Source organism: Synchiropus splendidus, chromosome 6, assembly GCF_027744825.2.
Source record: "Synchiropus splendidus isolate RoL2022-P1 chromosome 6, RoL_Sspl_1.0, whole genome shotgun sequence".
Lineage (NCBI taxonomy): Eukaryota > Metazoa > Chordata > Actinopteri > Syngnathiformes > Callionymidae > Synchiropus > Synchiropus splendidus.
In genome coordinates this window covers 26,710,043-26,731,961 of record NC_071339.1, presented here as the reverse complement: position 1 = coordinate 26,731,961, position 21,919 = coordinate 26,710,043, and the positions used below count along the sequence as shown (strand labels likewise).

The 21,919-nt window shown below is 41.0% G+C and overlaps 1 protein-coding gene across 15 annotated transcripts in view; it reads right to left on the bottom strand.

Annotated features, from left to right (window-relative positions):
- Positions 1-21,919, bottom strand: part of LOC128760226 (receptor-type tyrosine-protein phosphatase T-like) — a 204,070-nt gene that overhangs the window by 109,985 nt on the left and 72,166 nt on the right. For all 15 annotated transcript variants that reach the window (XM_053867382.1, XM_053867385.1, XM_053867383.1 and 12 more), the window contains exon 8: positions 20,690-20,983. In XM_053867382.1, the coding sequence (XP_053723357.1) occupies positions 20,690-20,983 (294 nt within the window). The remainder of the gene's footprint in view (positions 1-20,689; positions 20,984-21,919) is intronic.

The window sequence follows — 21,919 nt, the reverse complement described above, 5'->3', positions numbered from 1 at the left end:
CTTCATTACTCTCGGCTCAACAAACTACCTGAAGATCATCACACTCATTGATCTGCACATACGACAATCCTGCAACATCAGACACTAACCCATACGTCACACATACCAAAACACACAACGACACTAATTTGAGAGCACATCCTGACGTGCAGGCTATGCAACTATAATTCCCATCAACAACAGATATTAACACACGGAAAATTAAAGCATGGTAGGACAGCAAAACATCTATTTTTATACATATAAAAAAACTATTTAAAAGACTAAGTGCAATACAACCACACCTACCATAGCATAACCGAACATACCCAGTGACCCACTCACATGCAAAAAAAAAAAAAAAACATTAAATGCACATTCCTAGGAACAAAATGCATATTAAGAGCAACAAAAACTATCCACATCAAAGGGCACTACACAAACACAGGCCGCTGCCAAGCACCTCATTTTCTATGATGTTTCACCCAAATTACTGTCCTATATAGATGGTATCTGTGTGATTCTACATCTCTTTTACCATTTCGAATGACATAAAAAAGTCAAATGAGATCAATGCCAGTGCAGGAGGCAGTGGCATACTGGAACTGGCTCAGCTGAAGCCAGTTGAACCTGAGCTGGCAAATTGGTGGCGCTTGCTCTACAGTGGCGGCAAGTGGCGATCCAACAAACTGTATCATCTGTCCTGTTTACATTTCATGGCTATTAGAGTGTTCAGAACTTTTCAATTTTGTTTGCATCCAAACAACCAGGGCACTCACTTACAGTCAGAAGACCATTGACTTGTTGAGGCAACACCTATATGAACGCTAAACGCTATGCACTGATCAGCAGAAGGAGAGACAACAGACGAGGAAGGGCACAGAACCATCACTGGCAGGGGCCTACTTTGCTCATTAATCTGGACGGGTCAAGGGTTGGCAGGTTAGAGCTCGCACACTGTGAAAGGGCATTTTGGTCTGGCAAATGACATTATAAGGCCAGAGAATGTTTGCTGCCAAACACGGTCTTCAGTTTCCCCTGTGGTCAACAGCCGGTTGGAAGTGACCCTTCATTCCACCATTAAAAAGGACAGGAGAGGTTGCAAATAGCCGCTGGCTAACTAGCTGACCAATTGGAAACAACAACGCCAGCTGCCTGCCAAAATGTGGCCGTCGACTCTTGGATTCCAAATATTACATTAAGGACATCATTGCTCAAGTGAGGAGGAGCAACAGACCTGGCTATAGCCTCCCACTGCACCCTAATAATATCATTTACCACTAACAACATTGGAATGTCAAAGTCATTGCTGGCTCACATAGGAAACTTTCAAAAAGTGGAAATCACCCTCTAATGCAACTTCAAACTATTGCCCTGGCAACACTTTCATCAGGGACTACACAGTCTGGTTCTCCCCAGCCTGGAAGCTACGCCGACTGTAGACACAAGGAATGAACCCGACTCTCTTGAGGTGAAAACAACTTATTATTACCGTTTCTACCGTTTCTTCGTGCAACTCGTTCCTGGGGGCCGGCGGGTGCAGTTGTACAATGGATGTTAAGTTGCATTCATTAATTCAACAACATGGGAAGCATTGCAGTATAACTTCATTCCAACCTGATTTTCAAGACTCACCACAACGCTCAAGACCTGCCTGGGTGACTTTGACACTACATCAAACATCACCTTCATAAAAGTCCAAATGTCCAGTTCTCAACGCTACCTTGTCGCTGTAGGTGATAAGTAAAACTACTCCCTTCTGATCACGCAGGAGATGTAGATAAAGTTGTTTTGCCAGCGTCTGGGAGCAGTTCAGAGCCACCAAGATGTTTTGGCGGCAGATATCTAGTTCAGCCAGCAGCCGAGTGAGCCATTGTGTTTTGGGATGCCTTTCTGATTCTGATGAATGAGCAGCAGAAACTCAGCCATTAATTCAAAGACTTAAGGGAGCGGGTCCAAGAGGCGGGAGAAGGAGGAGGATCGGAAATCAATCTTTCAGCCTCCCAATGCTCTTCATCCTGCTCCTTTTGTTTTCATCATTTTCACTGACGTTGACACAACTATTGCTGTGGAACCTGTTTGGATGCTTGACTTATGAAACTAAAGAGCACCTATTGCTCAATTCTTTCATTCAAATCAGAGAAATTTGTGAAGTTAGAAAAATATTTCAACACAGCAACAATGATTAATTCATCACTGAACCTTCATTGCTCTAAAGAGTGAAACAATTACAGAAGAGGAGGGCAAAGCATGACCTGGGGGTCACATGTGACCTTTTGACTGTATCCATGTGACCCTTCGAATCTTTCTTTTTTTTTTCTTTCTGAACTCATTTTTGTTTAAATTAAAACAAATACATAAAATACCTTGTAATAAATTATCTTTAAAATCAGTCCAAGATACTCACCGCTTCAAAAGATCTTCCATTATATAAGATTCTTATTGAGTTTCTTTATATAAAATGAAATAATATAAAATAAAAAACATGGTTTCAAGCACATTATGTCTGTTAAAATTGCACTTTTCCCTCATTTGTAATAGTCACAGAATGTATTTACTTTTATTTATTCATTCATGTAATATTTTTTGTTTGTCCATTTACAGCAGTCACCTGGACAGAATGTGCCAAGAGAAGAAAATAATAATTATAATCTCCACTAAACACACACTAGGGTAGTATTTTAAAATATTTATAGTGTTTTGTTAAGTTGTTGTAAGGCTGTTTTTTGCCTTATTCTTTAGACCACCTTCCGCCAAATATTTACAACGTTCTTCCTCCTACACTCCATTATCACGTCTCTCCATGTGTCCTACTACTCTTCAGGGTTTCCTAAACCAAACAATACTTTCCAAAGAAGAAGGAAACCCACTGCTGCTGTTATACTAGGAGGGATGTGTTCATGATCATGATGGAGAAGCTGTAAAAGTACTTCCCAATCAAACTATCCTAATTTTGTAACATGAAGATCAAAATTTACTTTCGTGTCAGGTGATGGGCCATTATTTCTGCTGAACTATAACACTTTGGAATATTTCAAAAAATGAGGTAGCACAGTGATGAAGTACTGTCGACCGGCCCACTGTGTCCACTCCAACAGCTGTAATTGCGCTTTCATTTTCAGTAAGTGAACAAAGGTAGCAGGTGCACTTCATTACATCCTCACCGGCCACCAAGCCTGGCCGATGATTCACGCTGCTGCTGAACCATCCGTAAAAACACAAATCCGCATTTGTGTTTTCACCTCAAAGTGGAAAGTAAAAGAATTGCCTGTGACAAACATCGTGAAAACCCTTCCTCCGGGAGTGACAGGACTGCATGTACGAGTGTGTGGGGAAATCATTTCAGAAGCAGCACAGGCCAAAGGCGAGCAACACAAATAATAGAAATCGCAACAGCGCCGGCTCTTACAAACATGAAACCCAGAAGCCTCTCCATTGTGTGACGCAGGAGGCACATGCTTAATCTGCATGGGTACAGCGGAAGAAATAACTGACCTCAAACTTTTCTGATTAAGTGGAAAACAAGTGTTTTTTTCTGGTTTGAAAAAAAACATAGCTGGATAAAAACATAAAAAATGTCTTATATCAAGCCATTAGCCCAGTATTTTTTAGTAATACATTTTACATAACATGCTGTTACATTATATGCATGATACAAAATTTCAATTTTCTGCGATAAAATATTATCATCCAAAACGTAATTTGTTGGTGTTTTTATTTGTATGTTTTCTTCCAATACACCATTAGAGAGTATATATTAAAAAAAACAAAAAAAAAACGTGGAAACATCAAAACTAGCGGATAACACATGACACATGGAGATGGACATTATTATGGTAGTTTTCACCATGTTTTAACAGAAAAAAGTCTGTTGCTCGCAGAAGTGACATGCTACGGCCAGAATTATTAAGAGACAGGCCGCTGCTGAATGAACTAGCGCTTATATTATATTGTCATCAATTCATGAACATTCAAAAGTTTCCCATACGCTTCCTTCTTTCGCTATTGCATCGAATTGGCTGCGTTAGAGTGGGTGATTTTTTATTTTATTTTTTTTGCGGGCCTATAAAAGGGAACACGCAAAATGGAGCAACCAGTTGTGCAGACAGTCACAACATGGATAGTTAGAGAGATAAATAGAGCCATGTAGGTTTTTGGACTGCTGGAGGACACTCGAATTCCAGAGGAAATATATGTAGAAGTTCACTCCTAGAGTTTTCACAAGCTGGATTCAACTCGACAGCATTTCTATCCATGAGGCTACAGTACCAACCACCACGTCACGTTTATTGTCTTTTTTATTGTCTTCTAAATTTTGGCTGTTGCCCAAAATCACCTATTCATCCATTTGTCCCTGTAAAGAACACATTTGAAGCTGTTTTCTGCAGCACTCGACTCTCTTTATTAGCAAAATATTTCATGACTAGAGAAGCTCCATTGTGGCTTCATCAAATGATCAGCCTCCTCATCACCACAACTTTAACATGCTTGTTAAAGTGGCTCATTGGCTTCATGCAGGAGTTGCTCAGACGTGCAAAGATCACATCCATCAATTAAAGACCGCTGCAAACAAATCACATAAATCAAAGGGCTTCGCTACTCGCACGCGGCGGCGAAGGAGAAGGCGACACCCTGTAGCTCTCCGACTCAGATAAATTGAATTAAGTTGGCGAGAAGCGGATGGCTTTTAGTGGATTCCAATTACGCCTCGCTGCAAGAGATCGAGCTGCTGAGAGTTAAACTGAATGAATCTGTCGAACTTTGGAGCAGATTCAGCTCAATTGCGACCATCAAGCCACAGACGGGAGCATCATATGCGTTAATGCATACACAAGGATTGAATGAGCCCAGTGTGGCCCCTGTGAATCAGTGCATTTTGGCTTGTGAGCATTACTTGACAGCTTTTGTGTGTCCAGTTGAAAATGGATCATGGTAAGTCAGTGTTTATGTGAGCCCACGACTAACTCCTCGACCCTGCCTGGTGAGGTGACACTAAGCTGCACGTCATAACAAGATGATTCTAAAGCGCTTTGTGAAGGTCAAGCTAATTTCACTACTAATGCACATTAGAGGCAGTTTATATTAACGCTGAACTTTGAGATATACCAGAACAATGAGACTCAGGTTCGTTCCATCACACCCTAGACGCTGCATTATTCCAACAAACCTCCCGCAATCTTTAACCAGATGGATCTGAGATGGATGTATGATATGATATCATCCGAATCAAGGAGAGGAACGCTGTGAGCCGATGCAGTAATGTTATTGAAAATGGAGCAGAAATGAAATCTACTTCAAACTCGGCTTTATTAATACCATTGCTGCCTGCAGGCAAAGGAAGGGACAATTGAGTTGTAGCAATTTGGAGAATGATGAAGCCAGAGAGGAAGAAAGAGCTGCTGGGGCGCTGCAGAGGAGAATTTGTTCAATAAAAAAATGCAGATAAAGAAGAATAAATGGAGTGATATGGAGACAGGGATGACAAAGGATGGATGGATCAAAGGAAGCACAAAGAACCAAAGCCATTATTTCCAGTTCCAGTTGAGAGGCTTTTACGGAATGGAAGTGAACTACATTTGCCCTGGCATGCCGGTGCAAGTACCCGATCGGCACGGCTGGTCCATAAAGGAAATAATGGTGAAGAACGACGGGACAATCAGGATATTTTATGTTTCATTTTGTACCTCTTTTTAAGCACCATCAAGTACACACACCTTGTGTGTAATACAATATTTACAGCCAGTTATATGGTAATTCATTCGTAAAGCTGTTTAAATGCTGATATTTTGCTGTCTGGGACACTTCGGACCGGAATCCATTCCAGGATTGTGTATTATATTAAAGAGTCCATCCCATCCGTTCCATGAGCCCAAATAGCCTATATTTCACTTTGAGTGGCACATGTTCTATTTCCTCTTTATTTTACAGTGGTGTGTCAAACCAGGTGTACAGCCAAGTATTTTTGCTTGGTTCAATTATTTCAATATTTTTGCCATGTTGCACTTCCATTTATGTGACAGTATTGCCTTTCCTCAGTGGTGTGGTGTTTTTAATTGTCAATATAAAGCAGTTCACATTCATTTTTTTTTTCTTTTCTTTCTCTTTTTGAGTGTCGAGTAGAAGGTATAGGATCTGTATTGACCGACACTGAAGGCTGCTGTAACGGTATCTGTGATCTGATGTGAGAGAGTTGTACTGGGGCATCCATTATATGCTTGTTTTGTGGAATGATGATTTCCTCTCCATCGACGTGACCAAGGTCACCAGAAGCCCAGCTGTTCCAATCTTTCCAAGGTTTGAATTGTAATATATATATATATATATATATATATATATATATATATATATATATATATATATATATATATATATATATATATATATATATATATATATATATATATATATATATATATATATATATATATATATTACATATATATATATATTTAGCTGAAGATGCAGAATTCTGCGTGCTGTATGAAATACATAAGCATATCGGAGATTGACATCATCATCAGTGGTCAACCAAAAAAACCTTATGTTTTATGTGTGTTAGTATCTCAATGTCCAGATCATAAAATATAGTGAATCTGCGTGTTAATGTAGGTTTTGAATGTATACGCTTTGTTTGTGTAATACATTTGTTTGTTGTTTTCTCTGGGCCTTGGTGTACTTGGTGTTGGTGTTGGCAGTGTTGGCAGCTGTTGTGCATACGCTAGTGTTTATTTTTTCATGTGCCTATGTATTTTTTTATGGTCTTGTGCGATCGGTGGAGACACCCAGTGTCTGTTTATTAGCATGTTGCAAGTGTGCCCGCATTGAGTAATGTTGTTTGTACTGACATCATATACCTGTGTGTTTGTGTGGGTTTCAATGTGTTTTACTGTGTTTTATACAGCACCTTTCAGGTCACTGTGTTGTACATGTGGCTCTGTATGCTCGTTCAGACAATTATACAGGCAAACACGTATTAAATATAATCCACAAGGGTCACACGACCAAACAGATTATTAGCGTCCAGTAACCTCAAAGAGCAAGTGAAATGAGAATATGGGAGAGCGGCAAGCAACAAAAAGGTCGAGGTTAGGAGGATGAAATGGATGAGACACCGTCAATAGACAGAAAGTCGAGGGACAGCAATAGACAGACAAATAAAACTGGGTCAGATGAAAGGGAGATTTAAAGTGGAACTATAATGAGCCAATTGATGGCGCTACCCGAGGTTCTGCACCTGAAGTCAACTGGTAATTGGTTCGGGACGACAGACGCAGAAATACGGGGTCTGACCTGGAAGTGGAATGATGCAGGCGAAAACACAGAACATTCATCTTCGGATAAAGAAGCTAGTGGGGTCGGTGGAGACCTGAGGGGTTGAAATAACAGCCTGACTCGTGCCGCTGCGCACAATCACGTCATGTCTGCCAATTACAGTCAAATTAGAAAAGAATTGTTTCCGGCAAAACAACTGCAGAGAATTGTAGCGTGGTTAGGGATCGAGCCCTGGTGTGTCATCTTAGACTATGGTCTCTGAAGGTAGTCTTCCTCACTCAGTTGATATGATCTCTTAATATGATCTCTTAATATACTTACTACTATAATATACTATAAATTTGCTATCACTCTTTTGAATTCAGAAGCTGAGACTAATCTAAATTCAACTATTTTTTTCACAACTCTTGTTTCCACAAATAAATTACAGCAACAACTGCTGAGCAAAGCAATAGACACCAATAATCACTGTCAAAAATGAAAGGTCGGGAGCGCGTGAACGAAGATCAAAAACAATGAGGATCCAGTTTGCGTCTCTGTTCATCGGCAGATTGAAGAGGCAATGACTAGATGTGCTTTGTGCTGTGACGTTATCCCAAATGTCAGAACACCAGTCAACATTCATCTCACTAAACACCCGCTGATCCTTTGTGAAAGTCTGTGTCTTTCCCATGTCAACAATTGTGCGCGTGGAAAAGTGAGAGTTAATTTTTTTATCTCTCACATCTTCTGTTTATCACCTTTCTGGATATGAGCCAACCATGGTTTAGATTTTCAAGGCCTTTGATAACAAGAGAATCTCCTTTTTTGTCTTTGGTGTCAGGAGTTGCCACATCAAGTTAGAATTCTCCACTTGAACCTAGTCTTTCTTTAATAACTCAAAACATTAGACAAATTTTGATCTGCACGATTTTGTTCAACACCGTTTCTCGCTGAACTATTTTCTTCAAAATAATATCAACTTATCTCTGCAGCAAACCCTTTGCCAGTCAATAGTGATCAAGCCTAGATTTGAAGTGCCCGTGACATGATTGACAAAAAATTGGTCAGAATCAAACATTTCTCTTCAAAATGGTGTTTCTCTTGCCAGCAAACTCAGCCAAAGCAAAAATGCAATATGAACAGACAGACAGAAAGGAGGCACAGAAGTGTCAATCACACCGTCTGTCTTTCAAATTATCCTCCTCATCTCTGGCTTCACTCTCTCGATCTCTGCTTGAATCCCGCTCTGTTTGATGTTTCCTCATCTCACGTCTCAGTGTCATGTTTTATTGAGCTCTTCACTTTTCCTCCCATTGCTCCCCTTTCTTTGTCTAATCACCTCCAAGACTTTCTCCTCGTTTACATGCCCCTCTGCTGCTTCCTCCTTCCCTCCAGCCATCAGCACTTTGCAAGCCGGACAAAGAACAGAGGTCGCTGATGTCTGCTGGCTACTGCTAATGAGCTGCACACACACACACACACACACACACACACACACACACACACACACACACACACACACACAGACACACGTACAGACACACGCGCACACACACACACCCTCCAACATTATGTACAACATACTGAATTATGTCTGGTGTAAGATATATTTCAATAATGAAAGCAACGATAAAATGCACATATATGAAAAAAAAGGTGGGAACAAACTGCACAAAATGTGGAATTAATCTGATAGGCTTCCTATAAGAGCCTATTACGTAAAATTAAGATATTACAGTGAGCAATATTTCATACCCCACGCCCCAAAAGTAAACAACGACAGCAGCGTCTTGGTTCCTTCCCTGCTGATGGGTGTTTGGAGTGAAAAAGCAGATTCCATCTGAGTCAGTGGCATTCAGTCGAGCTCTTGAGCTTTCTGGCTCTTTATTACATCCAGTGGTGCTTGGATGACTGTTGGACACAGTCTGAGTCATTAGTTGAACCTAGGCAGAGCTGATTCATCACCAACCACCAATTGTCATATTAAATTTATAAATTTCAAAACTGATTTGTCCTGTAAAATGTTCTCGTCTGAATCTTAGTCATCGTCAGTGTGTAACCTAAATACATTTCTAGGTCAGTGTTAGCACCAAAAACAGTGGCAGCTTGTTATACTTTTTCCTTGTAACTATCATCTTGTCACATCTGTATATCTGCATTGAACTCCCTCTAATATCTTTCAATGTCTCTTAAAATATTTATTTTCCATCTAGTGCTCATTTGTTCGTAATATTTTACGAAACTAAGCTCAATTGGATTTAAGTTCTTTGTTTTACTTTAGCTGGAGTCTGTACCTAAAACGAATGAATAGAACTAAGCAAAAATGAAATCAATAGAGTGCATGCATGACTTTTAAAACAATGTGTGCTGATGTTCTCAGGTGGGCAGTCGCCAGCTGTGTCAGGTGCGAGATGATCAGCCAAGTTTTGTGAATAAATCAACACATTGTTATCCAGCATTTGTAGATCTCTTGTAGATTTGCACATCTCATCTCTACACAAAAACAGTGTTTGTGTTCTTATGCCTCTGCGGCTTCACAAGCCAAACCCACACTCCTCAGCATGACCCCGGCTCCAGCTTGATCACTTGCAGAAACAGAAAAAGGTTCAAAGAGCCTGGTATGTGGGAACCAGCCAGTCACAGCGGACGAAAAACCCTTTTCCTCAGGCTGATGGATTTCAGGTTTCTCAAAAGGGCAGGAGGTAGAGATGAGAGTGTGTGAATGTGATTTAGGTAAGAATTGGTCTCGTACATTACATTCGCGTGTCGGTGTCCCACCACATCCTGCTGTCTGAAACTATATCACAATGAAGGTTTTTTTTTTTTTTTGTTTTTTCTGGGACGGGGGGTTTCCACTGTAAAAGAGCAAAATAGGGTCTCATTCATCATCACCATTTGGCTTAAGGGACATGAAACACTCAAGAAAAAAATATATAATTGTTTTGAGGTAGACTCTTGCATGAGCGTAGATTGAACATTTGTAGGTAAGAAAGTGCCTAACAGCACAGACTTCAATGTAAAAATCACAAAACTTTCTTCATCTTGTTCATTTAAATATTTTACAAACTTCGTGGCATTCATCATGTTCTGGGATTTTGACCAATGAAGATATTTAGAGCATTAGATTCTCTGAATAATCTCTAAGAATGTAGTCTAATACAACCTATTCTCACTTGCGGCGCCAAGTAGCAACTATGTCGACGACAATGCAACGCAGAAGCCTGACTATGGTGTCATTATTGGACATTTGGATTTGGATGGATTTGATGGCTTGGGAATGCGAATGCCCGTGGAAAACCCTGGGAATCCCCACACTAAAGAATTGAGAGGGTTAACTTTACTTGACAGTCATGTTTCATTTTTACAGGACAAGCCCTCCAGAAGGTAAAAATATCCAACACTCAGATGTTTGTTCGTGAAATATAGCATCTATAAAATCTGTGATCAACGACTGCATCCAGGACAGATGATTCCTGCTCTCACAGCTCTAATACATCCAAAGTGCTTCCTGTGTACATCACTTCCTGTCACGCAGCCAGTGGAAGGTTGTCCATCACTTAAATGACAGGGTGCGTTTGCCTAGCCAAGATACATGATGACGGCAGCATGATACATGTGTGTTTCCAGTAACCGATCAGGTCATCCGAAGTGTGGATGGTGACTACTTTAAAAGCTGCTCACTATTTTGTCTTTTATTTCAGATATATAATTCTATATAATAGCTCATATTCCTGGATATTTTTAATTTTACACTTCATCTTTTTCATCTTTTAAAACAATATAAACTTCATTATTACTACTATTGATTTATTTATCCAAGGCCCTTTGAATCTATCTTTATTTTTTAAATGACAATAATAATATTACTTATTTAACAGTAAATGAAAATAACGTGTGTTTTGCATTTAAGGACATAAGGAGAGGAGTAGAGATGAAGCAACCTCCCTTTAAGTGAAGAAAAGCTGCTTATGTTCCGCCACGGCAGTGGGCAGCATCAGACGGTTCTTTGATCAAACATGGAGGCCTCACGTCTGTCAGATTATCTCCAATATCTTCACGAGTGGACCCCATTTCACCGCCACATCATCTCTGCTCATCCTACTTGATAGCAGACACTTTGTGCCACTTTCAATTTGTTGGAAAGTAAATGAAGGTCAGAGACTTCCCGCTGCGAAATCTACAGCAGAACTTGGAGGCTTTCTACAGTTCAAGGCGATGATTTGCCACTGACATAACCGTGTGGTCGCAAAGGCTGTTTCGAGATGTGAGCCAAAGAGTCACATGATTTATCAAATTTTGGTGTTTAATATAATTAGGTGGTAGGGCGGAACGAGATGTTGCATTCTGATCGAAATTGTGACTTCAGACAACATGGTCATGTGATCGTCTAAGTCACGGTTTTGCGCTCCACTGTACGGCCGCTCTGATGTTCATTACTCCAAGTATTAGCAATGTCTCTGTCGTAGCATCTTGGATGTAAATAAAGCCCCACGATCCACAGCAAGATCGCATGCCCTTTCAAGTCTTATACAGAGTTGTTGGCTCCTGTGTTAGTCTGTTCCCTTCAGCTTCCCTTGTGCTTTAGTTCCTTCCAATTTCTACCTAATTCTGAAATGGCTTCAGCTGAACCAGAAGCCCACTGAGTTGATGTAATCTCAGTATCGGCCATTTGGGAGTAGTTTGAGGCAGGAGACCTGCACCAGTCGCAGGTGACTCCCTCCTGCACCTTAGGCGAGGTTGCCCTGAATTGATTTTCACTAAATGATTCATTGTTCAGATGTAGAGTGTCGAAGTTTTTCCTAAAAAAGTGTAAATTGATTCTTAATTTAAGTTTTTGGGTTTGCCTTTAATTCTATTTTATATGTTGTTGCAACCCGTCTTCACTCCCATGGCATCAGTGTACAAACGAGTCGAACAGGTTCAACAGACACACTGACCAATGTAAATATATATTAAAAACGAATATGCATGTGAATGCACCTATTGTTTAAAACTTACACTTATTTTTTGGTCTTGTTGCTCAATAATACACGTATAATAGTGACACTATCACCGCTCTTTAATCATCCATCTTCTGAAAGTAGCATAGTTTTTCACTTTTTATTTTATTGCTGCATCACCAATTTGACAGTATATTCACCTTCCCAATCAAGAGCATACATACTCGCAGACATCCGTAGCAAACGGTTGCCTCAGTAACCAGAGCCGGACTTATCAACCAGCAGCAATAAGATATGAAGCTGCTCCTCTTGATTGGCTTCATCCTGAATGCAACACACCTGGCATGCTTGCAATCGAGACTATAACACTCTGCTAGTGTGTTTTAGTGTCTGTTTCCTGCACGTGTTTCTGTGTGTGTTCATTCAAGATTGCCATTCTGTTTCCAACAAAATGCTTTGACATCAACATCAAAAAACTGTTATTGGAAATCAAAAAGCTGTGCAAAATGCTCAAGCGAGTCTGGTTTATTGTTCAAAGCTCTGTGTTGTTGTTTGAGGTCAAGTTCCACTCATGTCAACTAATGTAATGATGTGTGATAATGCAAGTCACTCTTAACAGCATGGACCCAGTCTTTTGACACATTTGTTTTGCCATCCAAAACTCTCCCAAGACGCACATTTCCGTCACACGCTCTCACCCTCTGTATTACACCTTCTTTCCTCACAGCTCCGTCAAAGTGTTGATTACAGACACGTCACTGCTGACTGTTAAGCGTATGCATTTTAATAGCTTTGGGCACTCGGAGCACACACACTTGCAGGCTGATAAGAGGCTGGTCTCAGGATTGCGCTCATTCATATGTTATATGAATGTTTAAATTAAACTGAGGGTGTGCAACAGGACATGCAAGACACATCCATGTGCTTCCCACAGCGCGAGGAAAACATATCAAGGAATAATTAAGCTAGGTGGAAACAAGATGTACTATCAGTTGGATTTAAGCTAACCAATTGCATTGAAACAGTACACTTTTTTGTATCAGCCATCAGGCTACTTCAAAACGCACTTGTTTTCGTGTTATTTTGCCAAACACTACTCACCTCATGAGGTAGAGAGTGAGACTTCACACCAGTCTGCCTATTCATCATCACAACTTAAGGCTGGAACATTGACCTGAAGTTTCATTTTTTGATACATAGATAAAGAGAGCCTTATTAGTTTACTTATTTTTTGTTTACCTTTTTTGTTTACTGATTCTACAAAGAAATAATTTATGAAATGAGTATAATATGGTAAGTGTTTTCATCAGCCCTTAATCTAATTGGGAATTTGAAGAGGCTGTGCGTTGGTTTGTTACACTATTTGGTAGATTTCTATCGTGCATGTTTGTGGTTTTGAAGTTTTAGATTGGCTGAAAGCTCATTCCTAACATCCAGATTGACATAAGGCGTAACAATCTTTCTAAAAAAGGAAGGAGAGAATTAAGTCATTTTCCAAATTTTCCACCAATAGCCTCATCAGTGAAATGAAAATGCTAAAATGAAACGTGGAGGAGGATAGAAGGTGGGAGAACTATCCAAATTCAGAGGGTCATTGTGATGATGACGCCTCTTCGCCATCTCCTCCTCCAAGTTTATATCACCTGAAACTCCACGTCGCCTACCATTGTACCGTTCACTTCTCACGCTATAAATACCCGCTTTTCACTTCAAAATGCAGCGGCATCACCTCCTTCACACTTCTGATGAATTAACTTTTTATGTGAAGGTTGTTAATGTGAGTGTTGGCTAATATGTTAGCCTTTAAAAGATGAACCTTTAATCAACCTGCTGTACATGAATCTTGTCGCAGCAGCGTCGTCTCTCTTCCTCTCTTGGCTTTATTGGATGCTAATGTGAGCTTTGGCGAACCACAAAGCTTCATGTCAGCCAAAATCATTTGGTCTTTATAGACCTGGACCGCCACTTTGCGATCTGCTTCGTGTCCACATCCCGAAAAGAAGTGCTTTCATAAGAAGGATGTTAATGCAGGTGCTGGCTAATGAGATGCACCATAAAGATGGATTTTTAATTCACCTGCTGGGTTTAAATGTACTGAAATGGCCAGCGAACATGAAGTGATGTTCTGCCAAGTTCAGCGGAATTCATTAAGTTTGGCGCTCGTGTCCGCGCTGCATTCACTTCCAAAGACAAATTGGCAGTTAAAAATAAACAGAAAGTAGCCTATCAAGGCAAAGTCTGATGAAGAGGAAACACACTTTTATATTCCAAAGTTGAATGGAAAGTGTTTGTTTCCGACTTGACTTTGGGTTCTCTATGGTGATGTCATTTTTTAATCGCCATCCATGGAGATCATGGATGGAAGACGAGAAGAGGACTAAAGAGCAGGCACGGGATAGGATTTTGACTAGCTGATGGATTATCAAAAGAATAAGCAGTTAATCACATTTAATATAGTTGAAACCAGAGTGATGAAATTTAAGTTGAATCTGCAAGTGTCCACTGATGAATGAACTCATGACTGCATCTTAGAACAGAGTTGATTTGTTTGTGTGTGTGTGTGTGTGTGTATGTGTGTTTCTATTTTGTTCTTTAAACTTACTACAATTTCCAACGATAAGCCATTACTTTTTTCTCACAGTCTTAATGTCAATGAAACATGTGATGAGTTCATGATTCAAGCTTCATGAGTCAGTCTTGATTCAAAACTAGTTTAGAAGTGATCCTCATGCATTTTGAAGCTGGGTGCACCACTGACCTCTACAGCGCAGACAGCACCACTGGCTTATGTACGAACAAGATCTATTTTCTTTCATAAAACTCCAGCACTGTAGTACAGAATTTATGGTCATTATGGTCATTTGTAGCCATCATCGCTATTAAATTTACTCTCTGTGATCATGGATGTATAAGTCATGATATCACATTGTATAAAGAGAAAGAAAGTTTACATGTGAATAATCTGCGTTATTTGGACTAAATAATTACGTTTGACTGGATTAAATTAATACAAATTAATCACTTTAATGCCCTGAGGCTTTTCTCCATAAGCATCATGTGAAGGCAAAACAGAGGATGGCAAAATCCACTTCCTGCAGGAAAGAACCTGTCCTTCACAAATCTAAAGATTAGTTGTGTGTGTGTCCAGAGATGACACTGAGGAGAATAATGAAAACACACGGAGGTCATGTCTGATTAAAGGAACAACTGGTCCAGTGGGTTTCATTTGTCAGTGAAAAGAAAATTACCCAAATGAAAACAACATGATGAATTATTCTTAATCCTTGAGGAGCGAGCGAGGAGTGATGAGCGGGAGGATGCCGTCAATAGCAAGGAGACGCTCGCTGGTAGAAAAAAAAATCAATCACTATCAAGGCTGCCTCCTCAGCGCACCTCAAGCGAAATGCTGAAGGTACTTTCAGCTAACCTCGTCCATTTACCCCTCTCTGCAAATGTTCCTCCATGCGAGAAACACCAGAACGTTGGTGAGAGTCCCGGAATCAGACGCCAAACTGCGCTCACAGGTAATGCAAATGCAATTTTGTACAGTTTAAACATCCGGTCGAAGAGCTCCTTATATGGCTCCACAAAGACAGTGAGCTCTATTAATGCCTTTGGTGTTTGGGACTGTAAAATATCTGACAGATATTTTATCTCACTAAGAACAGTGGAGAATGTTACACGGAGGCTAACAAACTTGAGATCTATTTGGGCTCATAAACCTCTTGGCTCTATAGCTCTGTCACAGTTTTGCGCTCCTGATATTTCTTTCAGTAGGCGTGTGATGCCTGGCAATCTTGCAAGCATTATACCTACATGCCCACCGTGTCTCTATCAGTCTTTGTAACTCTCTTGGGGCACCCTGAAACATCTCCCTCTGTACCGGCCGTCAATTGTGCACATATGACCCTCACACTAAGACATACAGTTTCTGCAGAAGAGAAAAGAAGTAATTATGGGATGCATTTCACACTGTCAATTAATGCTAAATTTAAACAATGTGCATTGCAGTGCACCTAAAAAGCTAATGGGGCCTCTAATTTAATGCGTGCTTGCACACCTGCGTTCTTTCCACTCATAACTGAGGCTCCGTCATATGCTTGCCCTACAAGGTGTTTTTTGTAGTCAAGACCGTACTTCTGCAAAATTTGTATTATTTTCTGTGAAAGTGAGGAAGCATTCAGGCGCTGTGCTGCCTCAAAGGCAGGAAAGCTTTCACATACTGACCCATTTTAATAGTATCTAATTACAAAGGACATCTGTTCTTTCTTGCTTTGGTCTTTAGTCTTGTCAATGCTGAAAGCCTCACTTTGGGCAACTTCACTAGTTATTGAAGTGTGAACCATTTCAGCTATTTCATTTTGTGTGTCATGCCCAAGATATGCTGCATTTCTTTGACTTGTGGGGTGGGATTGTGTTTGTCAAGCAGTTCCATAATAGAGAGAAAATTTCCTTTACTCTCACCTTCTGATTCTTGATGTGCTGATGTTCTGCTTAGCTGTGAGGAGCATGGTTTCTCTAACTGTTGTAATCTTTATTTTCCTTCACTAATTTATTATATTCTGCATTTAAGGAGGCTGAGAGACTTTTCATACTCTGCCCACGCTAACATCGCATTAGTATGTGCTCCAGATTTGGCATGGCCTAAAAGTCTCTCATCTTTGAAGGCTGCCTTTTTCCAATTTTTGAACCCCTCTTCAGATGTAAATGCTGAAGCACCTGAGGAGGGGAGACTGAAGTTCTGGCAGGCATAACAGTAGGCTGAGTCTTTACTCTGAGAGTATTCCAGCCATTTATATATGTTATACCAGTCTCTAGAGAAGCATCGTCTTCTGTCCCCTTGAAAAGTTCGAGGAAAGATTTTCAGTTGCGGCAGCTTGGGCTGCTCTGCTCTTGACTGGGAGATATCTATGATGAAACAAGAGGCAATCACATATACAAGCAGCAGCGGACGTTAGCTCGCTAACTCAGTTCTACGTGCCAAACACATGTCAGAAAGCTGCTGTAACAGCGCCATTTAGCACTTAAAAAGCACATGTCACGACACATACTCTTCTTTTACCAAAGAATGTTATGACTGATTTACTTACTGGTAGTTTTCTCGCGCCCCGTTGAGCCATTGCAGTCGGAGCGTGCAATAGCGGGCAGGGGGCGGGAGCTACTGTGAGTGATGGAAGGTCAAGAGCGGCTTGCTTGGCTGGCTCTGCCATAAATGTACAGCATTTGGGATGAATCATATGAAATGCATAACTGACGCTTTATGCGATTGGCGGGTGGGGTGGCCACGCCCTGGTGGCGCCACTGCCCGAATCCTCGTGCGAGTAATGGCAGCCAGCTACAACAACGAAGCGGAGGAAAGAGACTCAAACACAATAACAGATGTCACTGCAATTTATGGTTCCGGTGGCGAGGACTTCACTCGTTTCAGAACGTTCAATACAATGATTCCCAGCCCGCAGGAACAACTTAGCTAACAGAATTTATGATTGCAAAATCATCTTTTTTTTTTATATATATTTTTTTTAAATCTCAATCTTGCAAAAATACACTTTGTACTTCCCAACTCTGACTCAGCGATCCTCCCCGACCCACATGAACGTGTCTCACCCTTCAAAAATGTTTTCCAACCAGGAAGACTATTCTCACTGATCCCTATTGTGAACATTTTTTTTTAAAATCATCTCAAACAAAATGGATTGTTAATGTCTTGGATTCAATTTGCGAGCAAATCAGCGCCGGCATCATCAGCGACAGGACGTCGCCACAATCAGAAGTGGAGCCACAAGCTGTTTATCTCTAATCAGCCCCCGAGACTGAGAACAAGAATGGTCCAGATGAATTAACTGCACTGAGGCTAAAAATGCAGAAAATGCTTCCTGTCAGATGGAGCTTTGCTAATTTATATTGAGTTGTTCCCTCATTTTTTATTGCATTATTTCATCCAGCCTCATTTAATGGAAGTGACAGTGGATTAACAATTAAAACAGGACTGCGGGCCATTGTGACTAGCAGGAGGAGAGTTCACAGCAAACCATAAAGAAGAATGTTGTGTCATTTTTGTTGTCAAACACCAACGTGTCTACATGTTCTCCTTCTCCTCCTCCTCCTTCGATTTTATTTATCAACACATTTTCTTCCCCTGTTCCAAGATGGATCAACAGGGCGGCACTCAAAGGTGAGAGGTCCAGATCCCTAGCTCTTTCTGGGAAAAAGATCTGAAGCTTTCGTGAGACAAAACCCAAGCTTGACCTCTGTAGGCTGTCGCCACCGATTATTGCTCATGAAATTGATGTTGCTGATGAGCACTGAGGCGGTTATTCGCTGGCACCTGAGTGCCCTTTGTGACGCTTACCTGATCGGATAGGTGAACACAGTAGGTGTGTGGAGACAAACACACACAATGTAGCTAGAAGGCTTGTGAACATCTGTCATACCTGCCTGCTCCCATCCCATCACACAAGGACACACACTCGCGATCACACGCAGCAGCCTTTGAACGCTTGTGACAGGGAAATAATGCACCACTAGCACAGAAACACATGTTCCGCTTCTCTTCTTCACTTCTCAAACAAACAACAACAACGCAGTTCAACTAATGTCTGAAAAAATGGAAAGTGAGTGGACTTAAGTAAATTATTATTACGAGAGTAGAAGCACTTAATTTCAAGTATATATAAAAATAAATAAATACAAAATGGCTGACCACAATTTGAGTTGCAATATTCAGGCCAAATCACAATCGAGTGAGGAAACACATTTGAATTGTCAGAGATGATCACGTCCAAGCATGACCACAGGTTGTGTTTCCCTGGTGTGTGAAGCTTTTAAAGAAATGAAACGTGATGACCCTCATCAGCAGCCAGGGGAAAAAATTGAGGAAAAAGAAAAGACTCGGCGGCTAAAAAAGCTGAGAGACCAAGTCGTACATCATCAGCTCGACTCTGACACATTCCCAGACAATAACCGGAAGATTGAATCATTTTCTGTGATGATGGTGGAGGTTTTAGCAATGTACAGAGGAAAACAATGGAAGGTGAAACTTCAGGGAGGAGGATGAGTGCAGAGCAAGTGTGTGATGTTTAACACATTATTTTCACCTACTGATAGAGGCAGTGTGAAAATACAGATTATGAAAGCAGAAAGTGACACACACGACTCTATAAATCAATGAATGAGTGATGCTCATTCATTGATTGCTATGGTTTCCAATGGACTAGAAATGCAGTTTAATTTGTCAGAATTAATTTGTCAAGGGTGTGTGCCTTGAAAAAAACTTAACAAACACACTGGTGATGCATAATAATGTGGGTACATATCATAACTACTTATAGTACATATGCTTTTATTCTATGTCTAAGTTTTGATGTTCTATACCTAAGTCCTTATTTAGCATTTTATTTAATTGCTATCTATCATCTTTGTCCACATTTTACATTTCAAGCACTGATTTTGACAGATAATTTCACTAAAAGCAGACACAAGTTAATACTGTAGTCTCTGCAAAGACATAGGGCGGTTTCACACTGCGCTCGAGACAAAGCACGTTGGGCTCAGGAGTCCGAGATGTGAACACAAGCGAGTCGGGATTTGGCCGTGGACATGATGTGGGAGAGCTTCTCACCTCAGGCGTCTCGGTGCTAGATGCCGGAATCTACGTGAACAGTGCGACTCCACACAAGCATGATAGATGCTGGGCAGTAAAGGTTCTGATCGTGTGTCTGGGTGGACAATGTGGTTCGAAAACAACTTCTTAAATTCCCAGAACACTGAGTTTCCGCTATTTCCTTGTAAAATAAACATGACGAGACTCTTTCATGTTTAGTTTTGGTTGTGAAATGCCACATTCTGTTACAGTCGTGGCAGAGCTCCGTCATCAGTTCATATCTGAGGTGACGATGACTCATAATGTTAAGAAGTGACTGAGAAATAAGGAGGTCAAGCCGATGGGGGTGAACAGGTTGCCGTCCGGCTGATGACAACTTCCTTGAGACATGTTTTGTCGTGGGTCACAAACTAGGCATTTTGCGCAGAGCGCCGCCAGCTGAGGAGAAAAAGAAGACATTGCCTGAGGCGCAGAGGCGCGAGGCTGCACAGCAGGGGGCGAATCAAACTCAGACCACCCGAGACGGAACACGTAGTTTGAAATCAGAAGAGGGAAGAAAAAATGTCCGGACCTGTCAGAGAACTGATGAACCTTCATTAAAAAAAAAATACATTACCACTTGTTGTGCTCTTGTCACCCCCACAAGGATTTTCATTATCAGGAATGATTGCCCCAACATGACCTCCTCCATCAGGCAGGTACTTGAACAGCGCTCTCCATCTTCAGGGCACCTTCTTAACATCTCAATTATCATCATCTTTGATTTTAGCCTTTTCTTCTCACAGACAATTCATGACGTCCTCCTTAGACTACACAGTGGGACTGGTGTAGAGGTGACAAACTACAGCTCCCTAAAAAATTCTGAACAAGCTGTGACTGTGAGCCTTCCTCTGTAACAGCCAGGTCCACTTACCTGCACATTTAGTCCTGGTCACCAGAGACGGCCCTGGAGGTCCCGTCCCACCCTCACCGGGTCTGGACAGCAGAACTTTGATCTCGTATTCCACATCCGGATCCAGATGCCACAGTTTGTAAGTGGGAGCGTCCACCACATGTGTCTCGGCCCAGTTTCCAGACGTGGTGCGATACTCCACCTCTTTCAAAATTATAGGCCCATCTCCGATGATGCTGTTGGCATTGGGTTTGATCCAGAGATAGGTGGCGCCAACAGCTAGAAGCTCGGGCGGGGCAATCGGCGTAGGTGGTGCTGTGGAAAGGCCAAAGATGTACTGTTTTTAATCAGTCAATGATGCAGTTGAATCACCTCATATGGGTCCTTCTTAAACCTCACCCCACCTCCTAATAAAGTAGTTATTAACCAGCATCATCAAGCATTGGACCATCTGTACTGAATTGTAGGATCTGTGAAGTCTGTGAAAGCACCTCCTTTTTTATCAAATCTCCACCTCTAAATTGATTTCAGTCATAAAAAAAAATTAAACTGAAGTCATTTTCTTCACATTCAAACTTTATAGGTCTAGTTTTACGGGGATCATGTGCTCAATATCAATCTGCTACAGCTGTGTCGATAGGGAGCTTCACCACTTCACCGTTCGCCGTTCCACCGACATGGAACGCCCCTGGAACTCGCACCACTCTGATTGATGAATGTGTCAATGTGCTCCAGGAAACGAGTTGACGCCCTAACATCCCAACATGACGGAGATGAAGAGTGAAGGCAGGCATTTAGCATCAACATGGAAAACAGCCGCCAGTGCAAGGAAACACTTCAGAGAGAGACTTCCAAACCTTTTGCTCTAATCCATCACGCTGCTGAAAAGCTGCTCACAGTGACAATATACTCTTAAAATAATCTGTCAGGACTAAAAGCCTTGGATAGGTTTATTATTTATTTATTATTTTTTTGAGATGACAGCCTCTAGCTAGTTAGTGGAGGCAAGGATTGACGAAAAACACAACAAAGAAGCAGAAACTATAATGACAATTTAAGATCATGTCAAAAGGCATTTGGGGCAATTTGGTGAGTCCTCCTGGCTACTCCTGGCTACTTCAGTACCTCAGTGATCTGGTTTTCTTAAAAAGCCTGATATGAATCTAAGCGTCTATTATTATAGTTGTTATTAATGTTATCAATATTATTATTATTAGTGGTAGTGGTATAACAAAAAGAATCTCAACAACC